The sequence below is a fragment of the Hemiscyllium ocellatum genome, chromosome 5 (assembly GCF_020745735.1).
Source record: "Hemiscyllium ocellatum isolate sHemOce1 chromosome 5, sHemOce1.pat.X.cur, whole genome shotgun sequence".
NCBI lineage: Eukaryota > Metazoa > Chordata > Chondrichthyes > Orectolobiformes > Hemiscylliidae > Hemiscyllium > Hemiscyllium ocellatum.
In genome coordinates, this window is record NC_083405.1 from 45,880,594 (window position 1) to 45,897,475 (window position 16,882).

The window sequence follows — 16,882 nt, forward strand, 5'->3', positions numbered from 1 at the left end:
TCCCAGCAATGTCCTTGTAAATCTTTTCTGCACCCTCTCAAATTTAACAACATTATTCTTTTAAAGGGGCAATCAGAATTCTACACAGCATTTTGAAAGTGGTCTTAGCAATGTCCCATATGACTTGATTAATGGTGGAATTTAGCTTTGATTCCAACCTACAGCATCTGAGGAACTAGCCAATTTGATATAAAGTTGGCAATGAACAAAGTAGTAGTGGAGAGTTGCTTTTCTGACAGGAGACATGTTACCATCCGATGGCCACTGGGATTGGTGCTGAGTCTGCTGCTTTTTGTCATTTATATGAAATAATTTGGATGTGAATATAGGGAGCATGGTTAGTAATTTTACAGATGACACCAAAATAGGTGGTATAGTGGACAGTGAAGACTATTTCAGAGTGCAACGGAACCCTGATCGTAAGGGCCAATGAGCAGTAGAGTGGCACATGGTGTTTAGTTTAGATAAATGTGACATGCTGCATTTTGGTAAGGCAAACGCAGGGCAGAACTCCTATATTAGGGCCCTGGGGAATGTTACTGAACAAAGAGACTTAGGGGTGCAAATGCATAGTTCCTTGGAAGTGGAATCACAGATGGACAGGGTGGTCTTGGCAGCATTTGGCACATTTTCTTTTATTGGGCAGAACATGGATTATAGGAGTGGGGACATCATGTTTAATGCAGTTCCAGCAGGTTTTGACATGGATGAGCGATAGGCTAATATGACTGAATAAGGGCACATGTATTAGCAGAGGCTGTAATTCCTCCTGCAAAACTCTGGATAACAAGGTAAATGACTGCTAAATCCTTAGATGTAGATATATGCATAAAAACATAGGAATTAGCCGCAGGCTGTTTGAGCCTGTTCTGTTATTCACTAAGTTCTTGGCTTATCCTATTGTTAAAACATGGAATTAGCCACATTAAACAGACAGCAAAAAAATGATCAGATCTGTTCATTATTTTGGTGCAAGTTTTTTTTGAAAATTCATTTATGGGATGTGGGTGTTGCTGGCTTGTCAAACATTCTAACAATGGATAAGAATAAACTACAGTTAAACACAAAGAAATTAAAAGGAAAGCATTCACTTCATCCACCCACATAAATGAAACTTTAATGGCTGGAGTCCACAACTTATCCATATTCCCAAATTTTACAAATCCCATAAATACAGTAGCAATTTTCTCCACATTAGCATTTTTCCCGTGAGACATGTTAAATCACTGCTGTGTCTCTCCAGTGTTAAGAACAATTAATGGTTTGGCCTACATTCATAAACATACTAAGATACCAAGCCGTCAAATATACACAGGTCTGGGCACAGTTATGTCATGAGCAAAATTGCACAATAATCAATATCTTAAATATCCAAATAAAAGTAATTCCTCATTGTGTAGAGAAAAACAAATGTGTTGCAAACTCAACTTACGTGATTTGTTTCTAAATTAGCTATATTTCTAGTGAACCACCTTTACTATACGCACTTGAAGCAAAACAGGTTTTTGTTTGAAATCAAAACAATTCTTTAAACAAGTATTAATAGATTAAAAGTATTACCACCAAAATGCAGAGCAAAAAAAAAATCACAGTATATTAAATTTATCAGTAATCATCAGGGTAGTGCGGTGCTACAACAAAACTTCACATTAAATCACACAGGCAATTGTAAGCAGTTCCAAATAAGCTAGGGAAATAAATCGGCCACTGTTGACTGAACCATCAAAGAAATGAGCTTTCCACAAACAAATGCACAAAATTCTGCAAATGCTTTTGAAGTCTGAAGATCATTAAGCAGCAAGAAATGCATTTCTTTCAGCTAGTATTGCTCACAATGGATCATGAGATCCATACGTAAAACTAAACTTTTCAATTTTCAGAGACAGAAACAGATCTAGAGATGCCTTCTGAAAACTCAAATGCAACATGAGCTTACAAAAACAAATGGCTCCACCAAGTTACTGCACAAAAAGAAAATGCATTTATAGTATTTACAATTTAATTTGCTTAACATTAATTATGATTATTGTCCGATCAAACAAAATATCCTTACTATTAGTTAACTATGCACTAATGGAAAATGGAAAAATGAAAAATTAGAATTATGTCATTATACACTACTATAGTTTTAAGGGACTGTAATATCAAATAATGTTGTGAGCCTTATTTCCTTTGGTGTTAATTTTCAATCTCATTAGTGTGGTGCTTTTCTAAGAATCAACACAAAGTTTTGAAAAGGCAGCTTTTCTTGTGCTAACCAAATGCCTGTGATGAAGATTAGGCTCCAGACAACAATAAACAGCAGTGCATTCCTCAACTTTGAATGCTATTAGTGGTCAACAAAGATCAGTTATAAGTTTCATACAACAGAAAGCAATAACTGAATGAAAATGCTTATCCCAGGTGAAATACATGTCTTGCAAGCTGGTGGAGTTCTAGATATTGAAAGCCTCATCAACAAAAACAACACAGGAGGCTTCAGTAGTACAGTATTCCAGTGGTGTGATGTTTCTGAAGAGTTCTCCTACAGGAAAGCACTTGGATTTGCTCGTGGATCTTTCTGGTTCCTATATCTATGTGTTAACCACACACCCAGGATCTGAAACAAACACATTTGTAAATTACCAAAGAGATAATGTGCATGAACAACTTGATTAAAAGGTTAAAGTTGAAACTTCAAGAAAAGTGGTAAACTTTTATATAATCACATGTATGACAATGAAAATAATTAACAATTGTTGCATAGTTTAAAAAGGATGAAGCAGGGAAGCAACAGTGAAAAATAATTAAATGAAATGAAATAGGCAGGTAACTCCTCATTAATCACTTTTCTACTGAGCATAAAATCTGTGTTTACTCTTTGTGCTTAGACCAGTGCTTCTCAAACTTTTTCCTCACAGTAGCCCCATTTCCATGCTTAATAATTGTTGTGACAGTGAGAACCAAGAGGAGGGAGCTGGCAAGAGCAGGAGCCCAGCTGTTATAAACTGGTTAGAGCTCCACAGTGACCATTGCTGCCTTAAAAGCAGGCCTGGCTTACATCATCTGGTCAGAAAAGCACTGACTGAGATTGTGTGTCTAAATTGTACCCATGTGTGCCCAAGCTGTAAAATATACACCAACGGAGCTTTCTCTTGGGTTTCATATAGCTCCAAAGTGACATGATAGAATTGCAATTCTCAAAGAGTGAAATACAGTCTAAAAGATACATATGAATATACATACATATGAATTAGGAGCAGAAGCAGGCAATTTGAGCCTGCTCCAGCATTAAGAACGATCATGGCTAGTTCGATTCCTCCATATTCCTACCTAGCCACAATAAATTTTCACCTATATACTCAACAAGAATCTACCAGCACTGGGTTACAAAGAATCAAGGAATTTAAATTGCCTTTCAAAGAAGAGTGTTCCAAAGCCTCTCATTCCTGCGAGAAAACACTTTTCCTTTTCTGTCTTAAATGGGTGAACTTTAATTTTTGAACAGTTTAAACTGACTCTAGGGGAAGCATTCTTTCCACATTCACCTTGTCATGGCATCTTTATGCTTCAATCACATGGCCTTTCATTCTTCTAAACTCCAGCCGATAAAAGCCTCTCCTTTCCAACATAAGGCAACCCATCCACTCCAGGTATTTGTCTAGTAATCTTTCTCCAAACCATGTCCAATAAATTTACATGCTTCCTTAAACAAGGAGAACAATACTGTACACAATAATCCATGATTTGGAGATGACGGTGTCGGACTGGGGTGTACAGAGTTAAAAATCACACACCAGGTTATAGTCCAACAGGTTTAATTGGAAGCACTAGCTTTTGGAGTGACGCTCCTTCATCAGGTGGCTCCTTCATCACTACCACCTGATGAAGGAGCGGCGGCCCAAAAGCTAGTGCTTCCAATTAAACCTGTTGGACTATAACCTGGTGTTGTGTGATTTTTAACTTTGTTACACAATAATCTAGATATGGTCTCACCAATTAACTGTATAGCTGAAGCATCATCTCTCTAGTTTTATATTCAATTCCCACATTGCACTCCAGTTGCCAGATCTTTACCTACCCAATTACCCTATCTACATCCCCTTGCAGCTTCCTTATGTCCTTTTCAAAATGTACATTTCTACCTAATCTTGTATCATCAGCAAATTTAACAAGCATAGCTTTTATCATTTTATCTATGTCATTTATATACATTGTAAGATAAAGCCAAGCACTGATTTTTGTGCCACATCACTTATTCTATGTTGCCAAACAGAAAATGACTTGTCTACTTTCTTTATCCATGCCATTCCATCATCCCCGACACCAATAATTTCAGGATGTGGCACTTTAGCAACTGCCTTGTGGAAACCTAAAGAGTATATTTGCTGATAATATATGCTTTGGGTAAAGGACTATTTCTTGGAAGTTCTTGTTCCCAAAACCATTGACTCTGCCTAATTATCTTCAGCTTCACTAGGCACCTTGCTATAATAGCTTTAATAACAGTTTCTACCATTTTCCCTACAAGAAACATGAAGCTAATTGGTTTGCAGTTTCCGTCTCCCTCCCTTGTTGAGTGGAAGAGTTACATTCATTACTTTCCAATCTAGTAGAATCTTTCTTGAATCAAGGCAATTTGGAAAATGAAAACCAATGCATCAACTATCTCACAAGCTAGTTCTTTTAAGACCTTAACAGGAGGCCCAGCAAGACCTGAGGACTAGTTAGCTTTAACAATTTGCTCTCCAACCACTTGCCTTATAACATTTTTGAAGACTTCCTGTCCATTTCTGGATTTATGGTTATTCCTGGGATGTTAATCGGTTTCCCTGTAGTAAAGACCAATGCAAAATACCTATTCCACATCTCTTTAATTAGCATTTATTAAATCCCCAGATATGCTTTCTATAGGGCTAATTGGGGATCATCACCACGGATTTGCAAAAGGAAAGAGACAAATTAAATTTTTTGTGAGGAGGTAACCAGGAGTGTTGATGAGAATAATGCAAATGGTGTGGCGTTCATGGATTTATGCAAAGCTTCTGATTTCGTCCCTCATGGCCCAGGCTAGTCAAAATAAAAGTAACAGCACATGGCACATTGGATCAAAAACTGGCTGAGAGACAAGAAACAGAAGATGATGGTAGAGGGATGTCCCTGTGATGAGAATTTTGTTTTCCGTAGGGCTCCACAGTGTCCTTACAGCTTGTGGTGCACACGTTTAATTTGGGTATAAATGTTGGGTGTACAATCAAGAAATTTGCAGATTACACAAATAAGTGCAGTGTGGTAAATAATGAGGAGGATATCAACCAGCTGATCAGTCAAACCGGGCAGTGACAAATGGAATTCAATCCTGAAAAGTGAGAGATAGTGCACTCTGAGATGACTAACAGGGCAAAGGATTACATGACCCCGAGAGCACTGAAGATCAAAGGGACCTTGATATACATATCCACAGGCTCCTGATGGTAAAAGGTAGATAAGGTGGTTAAGAAGGACACTTGCAGAGGCATAGAATATAAGAACAGGGAGTGATGGTGGAACTGTATAAAGCTCTAGTTGGCCACAACAGAGGAGAACTGCATAGCATTCCAGTCACCACAATATAGGAAGGATGCTATTGCACTAGAGACTGTGCAGAGGAGTTTTTTCCACAACCCTGCCTGGGTAGAAGGGTCTGAGTGAGAAGGAAAGGTTGGACGGATTGGAGTTGTTTTCCTTGGAGCAGCAAAGTTGTGAGAGGAATGGAGCTTTAAGGGGAAGGCATGTTTTTCCATTTTTCAGATGCATCAATAACCAGGGCAGAGATTTAAGGTGAGAGATAGAGGGCTGAGAGAGGAGTTAAGCGTAATATTTTCACCCAGAAAGTGCTGCGAGATTGGAATTTACTGCCTTAAAGAGTGGTTGAATCAGAAACTTTAGTCATGTTCAAGCACTGCCACAGCGTCCAGGGCTTTGGGCCAAGAGCTGGAAAATATTAGTGTAGTCAGACCCTTGTTGACTGGTATGGAAACAATGGCTCCAATTTATGAGTCTACAAGCAGCTGACTAGGGGCACTCCTGGTGCAATAATATAGTTTGTGATGTGAGGAGTTTTCGGAGGGGAAAAAGAAACATGAAAATGTATCAGGTTGTTTTTGATTTACCAGAATCCTGAAGTGACTTTTGCTTAGGAAAATGCATAGATCAGAAAGCTTTTGTGTCAGTGTACAGAAGACCAATGGATGACCAGTTTCTCCTGGAGAAAGCATTATTTAGGAAATAGGTTACCTCGGCATAAGGGTTTTAGTTTGAAAATTCCAGACCACATGTGCTTATTTTGGAAACTGGAAGGGATGATTTGAAACTATGAATGCTTAACCTCAGTTGAGGGAATAATTGTGGAAGAGGGTATCAAACTCCGAAGGCCAGGAATTGAAACAAATAGTTAAGTCAAACCAATAGATGTGATGGAGAACAGAACTCTCTCTGGTACTTGTGTGCTGTGAAGTGAGGGTTTTGGGATAGATGGGGTTTTTCTCTGCCATGAGTATCAAAAATATGTCAAATTTTGTTCTAATGAAATAGCTTGGTTTGTTCCATTCTATATTCAAATCATTGGGGTATTAAAATTGTTTCATTGTTAAAGACAAACCTACAGCATTGTGTGTGCTTGTAATTCAGTGAAAGACTACCATATTAAATGTATAAAATGTGATCAATGAAGCGAGGTTTCAATCTGAGATCAGACTTGGCCAGTTGTAACATTAGCTTTTATCAGAAATATGACATCAATGAAGTGCAGTTCAGATCAGTAGCACAGTACGATGCTCAATCCCAAACTGATGCAACTTCAAAAAAGATTTATAAATTACAGAATGCATTCTTTAGGCATTTCGAATCTTGGTTATTTTGGAGCTGCAGAATGTTACATACATTTATTACATTCTTGGGCTGAAATTCCAAAGGGAATTAGTTGAAGAGTAACCATGTTAGAAAGAAATAAAAATTCTGCTTCATGCTAGACCATGGCTGAAACAATATTTAAATTCAATTATCCATTGAACAGAAGTTGAATAACATAGGAGTACAAAAACAAAGAGGTACGCTGAACTTGTCAAAGACACTTGTTAGGTATCAGCTGGAGTTTGTTTTGCAGTTTGGCTCTACACTATACACAGGATATGATTACATTAAATGGAAATGTCGGCGAATTTTAAAAGAATGGCTCCCGCGATGAGAAACTTCAGTTACGAGGAAAGATTAAATACTTTAGGACTATTCAAGTTGGGAAGAAGCCCAAGAGGTGGTCAAGGAGTAAAATTTTCAAATTCATGAAGAGTCAGGGTAGAGTAGAAAGTGAGAAACTGTTCTCATTTGTAAAAGGATCAAGCTTGATGGGGTCAGAAGAAGCACACAAAAACACAGACTGCAGGTCTGGCAGTATCTGTGGAGAGAAAACAGATTTAATGTTTTTTCAGAACTGAGAAAAGATGGAATTTATACTGATGACGTGGAGGTGGGGTTTGGGAGGTGAGAATGGATAGGTGAAAAGGGAATCCAGTGAGACAGACAGAAAGAAAACAAAAACCAACATAGTGTACAAAATCCCATGCAAGGACTGCACAAAACACTACATAGGACAAACAGGAAGACAGCTAACAACCCGCATCCATGAACACCAACTAGCCACGAAATGACATGACCAGTTATCCTTAGTAGCCACACACTCAGATGACAAACAACATGAATTCGATCAGGACAACATCACTATTATAGGGCAAGCCAAACAGAGAACAGCCAGGGAATTCCTAAAGGCATGGCACTCATCCACAAATTCGATCAACAAACACATCGACCTAGGCCCTATATACCGGCCACTGCAGCGGACAGCAACTGACAACCGGAAGCAGCAGATTCAAACCACTATAAATGCCGGAGGAATCAGCTCAGAAGCGCTTCACAGGAGGCTCCCAAGCACTGAGGATATCACCTAGAAAGGGGACGAAACGTTTGCAACAAAAACTCCCAGCTCGGCGAACAGAACCACAACAAGAAAACAAGAAGTTAGGCAGACAAAAGGGATGGAAATGGTACGCCAGGAAAGAATAGAACCAAGGAGTTATAAATGGGTGGAAATGGTTTAACTACCAAAAGTAACCCATGTCAACACAGGATCTGTTGTGTGGAGGTCAGTAGGAGACCTAGACTGTGGTATTCATATTCTAACAGTATTAAACTCAATATTGAGCCTTAAGGCTATAATATCCTCAAGCAGAAGGTGAAGTGTTCTTCTTGCATCGAGTCTAACTGCAGCAGAGCTATCTTTTTCTCCCTCTCCATTCACTAACACCAAAGCACCAGCAGCAAAAAACGACCTTTTCCTAGAGGCTATCAATTCTGAATAAAGGCCACTGGAGTCAAAACAACAACTCTACATTTGTTCCACAGACCTGCTGAATTCCTCCACAAATTTCTGTTTTATATTTCTATAGTTCTTTGCTTTATACAAAAGAAGCAGTTGTGATGGGAGGGAAAAAACGATTTTCATACAAGTGGTCTGAATTTGGAAAGCAATGCCTTCAAGAATGGTAAAAGTAGGCTCAACCGTGGTATTAGAGGGGAATAAATGATTATTTAAATGGTAACAGTGTGCAAGGGCATGGGGAAAAGGCAGCAGAATGGCACTAAGCCATGATGCTCACTTGGTGAGCTCACACAAACAGCTGGCCTGAAAATTTTCCTTTGGCACTGTCCCAGTTCTGTGATTCTACAATAAATATAAGATTCATTTAGTTTTTCTGCTGTCACCTCTCAAGTCATGCAGCAGTAGTGCAACAACTTCTCCAGCACTGAACATACCTCCACTCAAAAATAAAACACAAAAAACAAAAGCACAAATGGTCCAAATTGCAGAAAATATCACAATTGCTACATCACAAACAACTTTTGAAATCAGTAGAATAGGAGCAAAACAGAAATGCTGGTAATGACCTTACTCATCAAATAAACTTGTCAAAATAGGAGCATTAGAAATATTGAAGTTATTGAGAATAGACCCCATGACACTGCATATATCTTGTTGTCTACTGCAACACTCACATGCCATACTAAACAGCTAATGACGACTTATGAAAATTCTCCTGAATATGCATGCTATATAAATTGGAATTCTAACAATGGAAGTATGCATTTTGTATTGATCTCATTATAGAAGGTACAAAAACTATTTTAATTTTGCAAAACTTGAATGTGAAAACCACTTCTAATGTTAACAGAAGTACTTAAGTGCTTTAAAAAAATAAGAACTTTGCCGACCTCAGTGAAACTGAAGAAAAGACCTACACCACCGACAAATCTCAGTACTTCACCAGCGTAGGTTTTTAAGATGGGTCCACATAGATGACATTCATTAGCAGTAGCACAACGCTGGAAGAAGAGAACAATGGCAGTGATTGTATTTTTTTTTACAATTCATGTTATTTTCAACAACAAAATTTGCACTTTTGATTTCTTTGGTGGACTACAACAGTTTCCATTCAATAATTCAAAGCTGTCAAATGCAAATAGAAGAAATGCAAAATTAATTCAATGTTAATTTTTCCTTCTTGTTTGCCCCCAACTTTCCAAGACATAATGGCAACTCTTGGTGCAACAAGGGCAAAGTGCACAGTACTGGAATCAAAGACTTTGTAGCACAAGAGAAGACCACGGAACTCATTTTGTTAATGAGTTCCAGCTCTCTATGTATTTATTACAAAAATAGTCAGGTACGTATTTTCTGAAGGCAATATATGGATCCATTATTTTTAAGGATCTCACACATGCAATTGGGGCATTTTTGAACATCCTAAGAAACCAAAACAAAAACAAAAACGCTGGATAGAAATTTATTGACAATAGCCTTAAATTTCCAATATACACTAGTTGTCTTCAAATCAAAGCCTTCAGTAAAAGTATCTGACAAAAAATAACATATATATATATATATATATATATATATACACACACACACACACACACACCCCTTGATTATCCAAAGGACACGGGTGGGGAGTATTTTGTTTGGATAATCGAATGCCGGATAACACAGTTTAGACAAGCATCAGAACCTTGTGATCTTGTTTGGATAATCCAAAACTCAAATTTCAAACACAGTGACATTGATTTATAAAATCTTTATATTCATATTTACACCAATTACCAATATCTTATCAGTTTGATTAAGGTTTTTTTTTGGTCTACAGATTACAGAGTGCTGATAGATTAAGAACTTTCCCAATTTCCTGTCAATAAGTTTAATTCCTGGTGGGCCTGGAGATCCTCCCTGCCTGAGTACTTCAGCAGACACTGGTCATTCTCTAGGAGAAAGTGAGGACCGCAAATGCTGGAGATCAGACTACAGAATGTGATGCTGGAAAAGCACAGCAGCTCAATCAGCTTCTGACATTTTGGGCATAAGCCCTTCATCAGGAATGATGCTTGTGGGCCAGGGTCTGAGAGATAAATGGAAAAGGGTGGGGTAGGGGGCTATGGGATGTCTGAAATGGTGGAGAAAAAGCATTTGTTGAGTGTGTGAATCCTTCTGAGGAGGTAAAGCAACAGATGTCCTTTGCAGGTCTGGGATAGTGTGGCCCTAAGCCACGGCTGAGCTGACTGCAGGGAAAGCAGGTGGCGGCTCATGGCTGCGAGTGTGGAGCAGAGGATCCAGAAAGAGAGCTGTTTCTTAGAGCCCCACTCCACTCTCCCATTTATCTCTCAGCCCCGGTCCACAAGCCTCATTTCAATTGAAGGGCTTATGCCCAAAACGTCGATTCGCCTGCTCCTTGGATGCTGCCTGACTGGCTGTGCTTTTTCAGCACCACATTCTTGACATTGACCGTTCTCTGGATGATTATATTTCCCATTCCACTCCTCTTCACCGACTGCAGCAGTCTGGCTACAAACGCCATTTTTCTTTTAAATTTAAGATACAAGGAATGTAGAGGGTGCCTTAGCGTTGATGCTTTCTCTCTCTAACTTCCATTCCAGCCTGCAGTTTATTTTAAGCTGGAAGGCCTCTGACTGGTCATGAAATGTCAAGACTAGTCATTCTTATCCAGCATCAAGTACCCAGAACAATCAAGTGAAAGTTGCAGAGAGGAACCAAATTCTGCACAAGGGCCAAGCTCAGCAACCATAAATAGTGTTGCTGTCTGTTTCCCAACCCCAGAAGGAAATTTCCTTTGCGAACAGCTGTCAGTCTGCATTTAGAGTTCACTCTCCAATGGCAATGCCTCTACCAGTCAGAGTCTATTTGCCATTCAATCAACATTCTCAGAGAGAAATAGTGCTGCTTTGCTCCTTGAATTTGGTATTCTTGCAAATGGTCTTATTGAATGCAAGATGAAAAGCTTCAACAGCATGTGTCTTTTCACAGGAATGAGCTTAAGTGCATTTTTTGGGAAGTGGAATCTTCCCAGTTGGCAGAACTATAATTTGAACCTAGTGTAAACTGGTACAAATTCATCTTACTGTACTGTGGGGCTTTAATGTTATATTACTGAGTCACATTGATGTACAGCTAGTAAAGCTTTGCACTCATCCAAATGTCAGCAGAGTTTTGCACTGAATTATTCTGGACAGAAATGACCAGGAACTATTTTTTTGGCTCAAAGATTTACTCTGAAAGGACAACTGGTAAGATTGCCATTTTGCTTCCATGTTCTAATTTACATTTTGCACACTTACAGCTTTGCAGGTTTCATTTAGGTTCACTTCATTAAAGCCACAACAGTTCAAGTATACTTCCACATCTCCTCTGGTTTCCACGGATTTGTTCCATCCCACTTCCAGAAAATGATTCTGAAAGAAAACCATAACATTACCTTGCGTTTTAATCGAGCAACTCCTCAATGAAAGAACTTGTGTTTACGTAGTCTTGGGACATTATGTGGAAATTTCAGAAATTAATGATAAAACAGGTAGTCAGAACCTCAATATAATGTACTAACCAAAAGACAGCTCCTCTAATATCATCTTACTCCAATCCTATCTTTACTTCTTGGCCATAAACAGAGGGCATAGATAAAAGTGCAATTGCATCCAAAGTTAAAGTCCGATGAACAGTGGTGCAATAAAATTGTAGGCAGGATGCAGATAGCTTGAAGCATTAATGAACCAAGTCTGCAGCCTGGTGTGGGCAATAACTTAATCAAGGGCAGATCATCAGTGGGTGCAGCGCTGGAGGCTATCCAGTGGGAAATAGAAGGCTAACGATTAATTGAAAAAGAACTATGAACCAACAATCATGACTCAAGGGTCCAGCAGAGGTGCATATTTCCCTCAGTGGTTATAGCAGTGTGCACATTATAACTGAGGAGGGGTGAGAGAATGGAGATTAAAACATATGAATCAAGGAATGAAAAATTCAGGGACAAATGGAGAGAGAAAGCTATATCCAAAGAATCAGTAATGGAAAAGAAGCTGGTTCCAGGAAATGTAACAGGAAACAGAATGCAAAACCAATAGCAGTTGATGTTTGGCACAGTGTCGTCCAGGGAAGGGTGACTGAAGAATCAGTAACCAGTAGGCTGCAGGCAAAAAGCATTAGCGATCATGCTGCAACATAGAAGCATAATCCAGGATAGGATATGAACCATCAGAAACAGTTTCCCAGTTGGACACTTATGTGGTGCATTTGTGCATAGGCTAAAGAAATTGATGCATTCATTGCAATTCTTTCATTTGAACTTTATGCAAAAACAGGAGGGGGTAATCTTTGAGACTGCCAAACTCTCTTGCATTCTCATGGCCACACCCTAACCAATCAACTGTCTGATCTGAGAATTAAGATTGGCAATTAACTGTTCTTCTTGCATCTCCAAGCTAATGTTGGCTGAACCAGTTAGCACCCTCTTTCCATACCATAGTGTCTCATTTTATCAAGTCTGTTGTTTACATTCTAATCCTGATGAATGCACATCAAATGGCTTCAACTTCTCAACTCCTTTTAGCAACATTAGATACAGACATCTCTGATATACTACTCCCAATGCGTTCTTAAAAAAAAAATCAGTGATTAAGAAAAAACACTTTTCTATAGGGAACAAAATAAAAACATGAGGGCCAAAACTGTTGGCCCAAAAGTGTGGCCCTTCCTACCCATTTCTTGTCCAATGTTAGCTGATTTGACCTATCCCACAATTCTAGCCTTGACTATTAATGAAGTTATAAATCTTTCAGTGGATATGATTTATATTCACAACCGAGAAGGTCAACCACAGAAAATGCTTGTTGATAAATCCAATGCATCAAATCAACAATTAAGCCGAAGGAAATTTAGGCTTGTTCAAATCAAGTCAAAGGAGAAATGGAGAAGCGTTTCTGAATTTACAAAATAATGGAGAACTGTCTCACCTGCTGATTCTCATTCAGTGCGAGGCTTGCACAGGAGATGGAGAACTGGACCACAAACACCAAAAACAAAATGATCATATACTATCAACCAGTAGTCAAGGAAAAAAAACATTAATCATTTGCGGGTCTTATGGCATTTGATAATGTGCAATCGCCAGATTAGAATATTTTTGACTTTCTCAAAAATCAACCAACTTGTTAAGTTTCATAGAACCCCTACATCGTGTGAACAGGTCTATTTGGCCCAACAAGTCCACACCAAACCTCCAAAGAGTAACCCACGCAGACCCCATCCCCCTACTAGTCTACATTTACCCCTGACAAATGCACCTAAACCTACACATCCCGGAATAGTATGGACAATTTAGCATGGCCAATTCACCAAACCTGCATATCTTTGGATTGAGAGGGGAAATCGGAGCACCCGAAGGAAAGCCACACAGACACAGAGAGAATATGCAAACTCCACAGACTGTTGCCTGAGGCTGGAATTGAACCTGGGTCCCTGGCACTGTGAGGCAGCTGTGCTAACCAATGAGCTACCATGCCATTTAATCAATAACTTTGAAAATGAAATTACTTTTATGCAGTAAGTTGTTAGGATTGGAAATGTGTTTCAATTTTTAATCGTGCTTACAAAAGAGAATTGGATAAGCATCTACAGATAAAAAATTTACAAAGTTTATGGGTGCATAGAGAGGACAATGAGACTAACTACATTGTTCTCACAAACAACTAATGCAGACACAACAGGCAAAATGGCCTCCTACACTATAATCAAACTATGATTATTTTAGGAAAGCATAAAAATTATATATCTAATTTCAATAATGTCAGTCACATATCAAATTCCTGCTGGAGGATTAGAAACAGCATTGATTTTCATTTAATCTCTGAGCAATTAGAAAACACTCTGCACCTATTATTTGGAAATGACTAACTTCCATTTCTATGTGAACAGGTCAGAGTTAGGAAAGCTGATAGCTTGGGAAAAGGGAAGGAAAAAGCAGCGAGAACATTGAGAAGGTAGCAATGTTTTCTTGTCAATAGAAAGCTGGGAATGTTATTGCGGAAGTCAAAAAAAGAACTGAAAGACAGAATATGTCCTACTTAAGAGGGAGCTAGTTAATGTTGACTATTGCATGGTTACAGATAATGTTAACAGAGCAGGTTTAATTCCCCTACAGTCTGAGGTAGATTTGGGATCTGCCTCCTCACCTACCCCTGCTAGTGGTGGACATTGGCAATCCACCATTAAAAACTGTCAAAAAAACAGCTCAAGCAAAGGACTTACCTTCAAGCAGAGCGCTCGTGAATAAATTAATCATATTTAAGCCAAATAGATTGTCCTGCTGGTGTGGGAAACATATGAAGCGTTCTTTGTTACATAATTTTGTGAAAACAAGTTCCACCACTTAAAAAAAGGAAGTTGGATACTTAAGCTGCTCTGTAATTCCATTATTTCAGTTTTGCAATTCACATTTAGCCTCATGGGTTAAATTCCCAAACTGGCTTGTATTACTCTGAAAATCCCTTTTTCTCAACCTCTCCCCTCACTTGATGCATGGTGACCCTCAAGTTAAACCACCACCAATTTTCTCTCTCTAGCGATGAGAGAATGTATCTATAGTCCTATCGACTTACCTTTTATCTTGTATCTCTGAAAACAATTGCTTAGTCAAAAGAGACTTAAATAACTCATGTGCAAAAACAATATTTCATAAAATGGCAGTGTTAAACTGGTAGATACAGGGCTTAAGATCACTGGAAGAGTATTCAACACCAACAAACCCAAGGTAGTAATAATGATAAACCTGATTTTGTATCACTTATTTTCAAGCAAAGTAAGGAACTGCAACAAATGATTATTTGTACAGAAGTCATGACTCTTCAATTCTTAGTCTTTCTGTGCGGTGCACAATTATAACCATATCACCAAGATTTTAATTTTCTATATTTTGCATCATTCAAATTTAATCCAATGTTGTAGTGAAGTAGTTCAAGCTCTAATCTCAAATCAACTAATCCTTGCTTCTCCTGTTCAAACAAAACAAAACAAAAAATTGGCAGTTTCAAATCTTATGCAAAAGTCCTAGTTGGCAGTATTTCAGGTTTGGGTATTATGTTGAGCAGTTGAAGCAATACATATTATATTTCATAAGACTGTTTAATTTCATTTCTGAAGAATACTCAATGGTGAAGGAACTTTACTTTTTAAATACAAAAAGAAATATTTAAAATCAATTTTACTTTAAATTGCCTTCACTTCAATCCCTAAAAATAGTACTGTAGAAAGGTTAACCAATTTGTAAACTATTTCCGCAGCTGTCATCTGCAGCTAATCAAGGCAATATTAAATTATGCAAGCGATGGGTTATGTTCCCTGCATATACTTGCTCAAGCTTGCGTATCAATGGCTAACTATTTACAGTCTTCCTCATACTATTGTTTGCCTATGGACTTTGTGAAAATAATGCAAATTTCACAATCTCATGGCATATTACAGGCCTCAATCTAACAGTTCAAGAACAGAACAGGATTCACTGATTTTTTCAAGGTTAGAAATGTATTCCATCTAATGTGCAGAAACATCTGGACTTTTTTTAATTCCCTAATGAAATGTTGGTGTCACTGGCTGGGCTAGCATTTATTGCCACCCCATCCCTAGTTGCCGTTGAGAAGGTGGTGGTGAGCTGCCTTCTTGACCGCTGCAGTCCACGTGCAGTGGGTTGACCCACAATGCCATTAGGGAGGGAATTTCAGGATTTTGACCCAGTGACAGTGAAGGAATGACAATATATTTTCAAGTCAGGATTATGATAGTGTGGAGGGGAATCTACTGCCCCTGTTCTTCTATATGGAAGTGGTTGTGGGTTTGGAAGGTGCTATCTAAGATCTTTGGTTAATTTCTCCAGTGCATCTTGTAGATAGAACTCACTGCTGTGACTGAGCATTAGTGGTGGAGGAATGTGATGCCAATCTAGTAGGTTAATTTGGATGTTGTCAAGCTTCTTGAATGTTTTTGGAGCTGCAGTCATTAAGATAAGTGGGGTGAATTCCATCACATTCCTGACTTGGGCTTTGTAGATACTTGACAGGTTTTTGGGAGCCAGTTGGTGAGCTATTCACTGCAGTATTCCAAACTTCAGACCTGCTTTTGCAGCCACTGTATTTGCATGGTGAGTCCAGTTGTCTTTCAGGTCTATGGTAACCCCCAGGATGTTGATAGCAGGGGATTCAGTGATGGTATTCAGCATTAAAATGTCAAGGGGTGATGGCTAGACTCTGTCTTACTGGATATGGTCATTGCCTGCCGTTTGTGTGACGCAAATGTTACTTGCCACTTGTTAGTCTGAGCTGGATATTGTCCAGAGCTTCTTTGAATTTGAATATAAACTGCCTTAGTATCTGAGGAGTTGTGAATGGTGCTGAACATTATGCAATCATCCCCACTTCTGATGTTATGATGGAGGGAAAATCATTGAAGAAGCAGTAGGGGACAATACCCTAAGGAACTCTT

At 38.7% G+C, this 16,882-nt stretch overlaps 1 protein-coding gene across 1 annotated transcript in view; it reads right to left on the reverse strand.

Annotated features, from left to right (window-relative positions):
• Positions 1 to 1,091: 1,091 nt before the first annotated feature.
• The window catches only part of tspan13a (tetraspanin 13a), a 44,563-nt gene continuing 28,772 nt past the window's right edge, over positions 1,092 to 16,882 (reverse strand). The window contains exons 3-6 of the mRNA XM_060824734.1: positions 13,363 to 13,443; positions 11,695 to 11,808; positions 9,283 to 9,393; positions 1,092 to 2,599 (exon numbers count right to left, since the gene is read on the reverse strand). Of these exons, the coding sequence (XP_060680717.1) occupies positions 2,525 to 2,599; positions 9,283 to 9,393; positions 11,695 to 11,808; positions 13,363 to 13,443 (381 nt within the window). The 3' untranslated portion in view covers positions 1,092 to 2,524. The remainder of the gene's footprint in view (positions 2,600 to 9,282; positions 9,394 to 11,694; positions 11,809 to 13,362; positions 13,444 to 16,882) is intronic.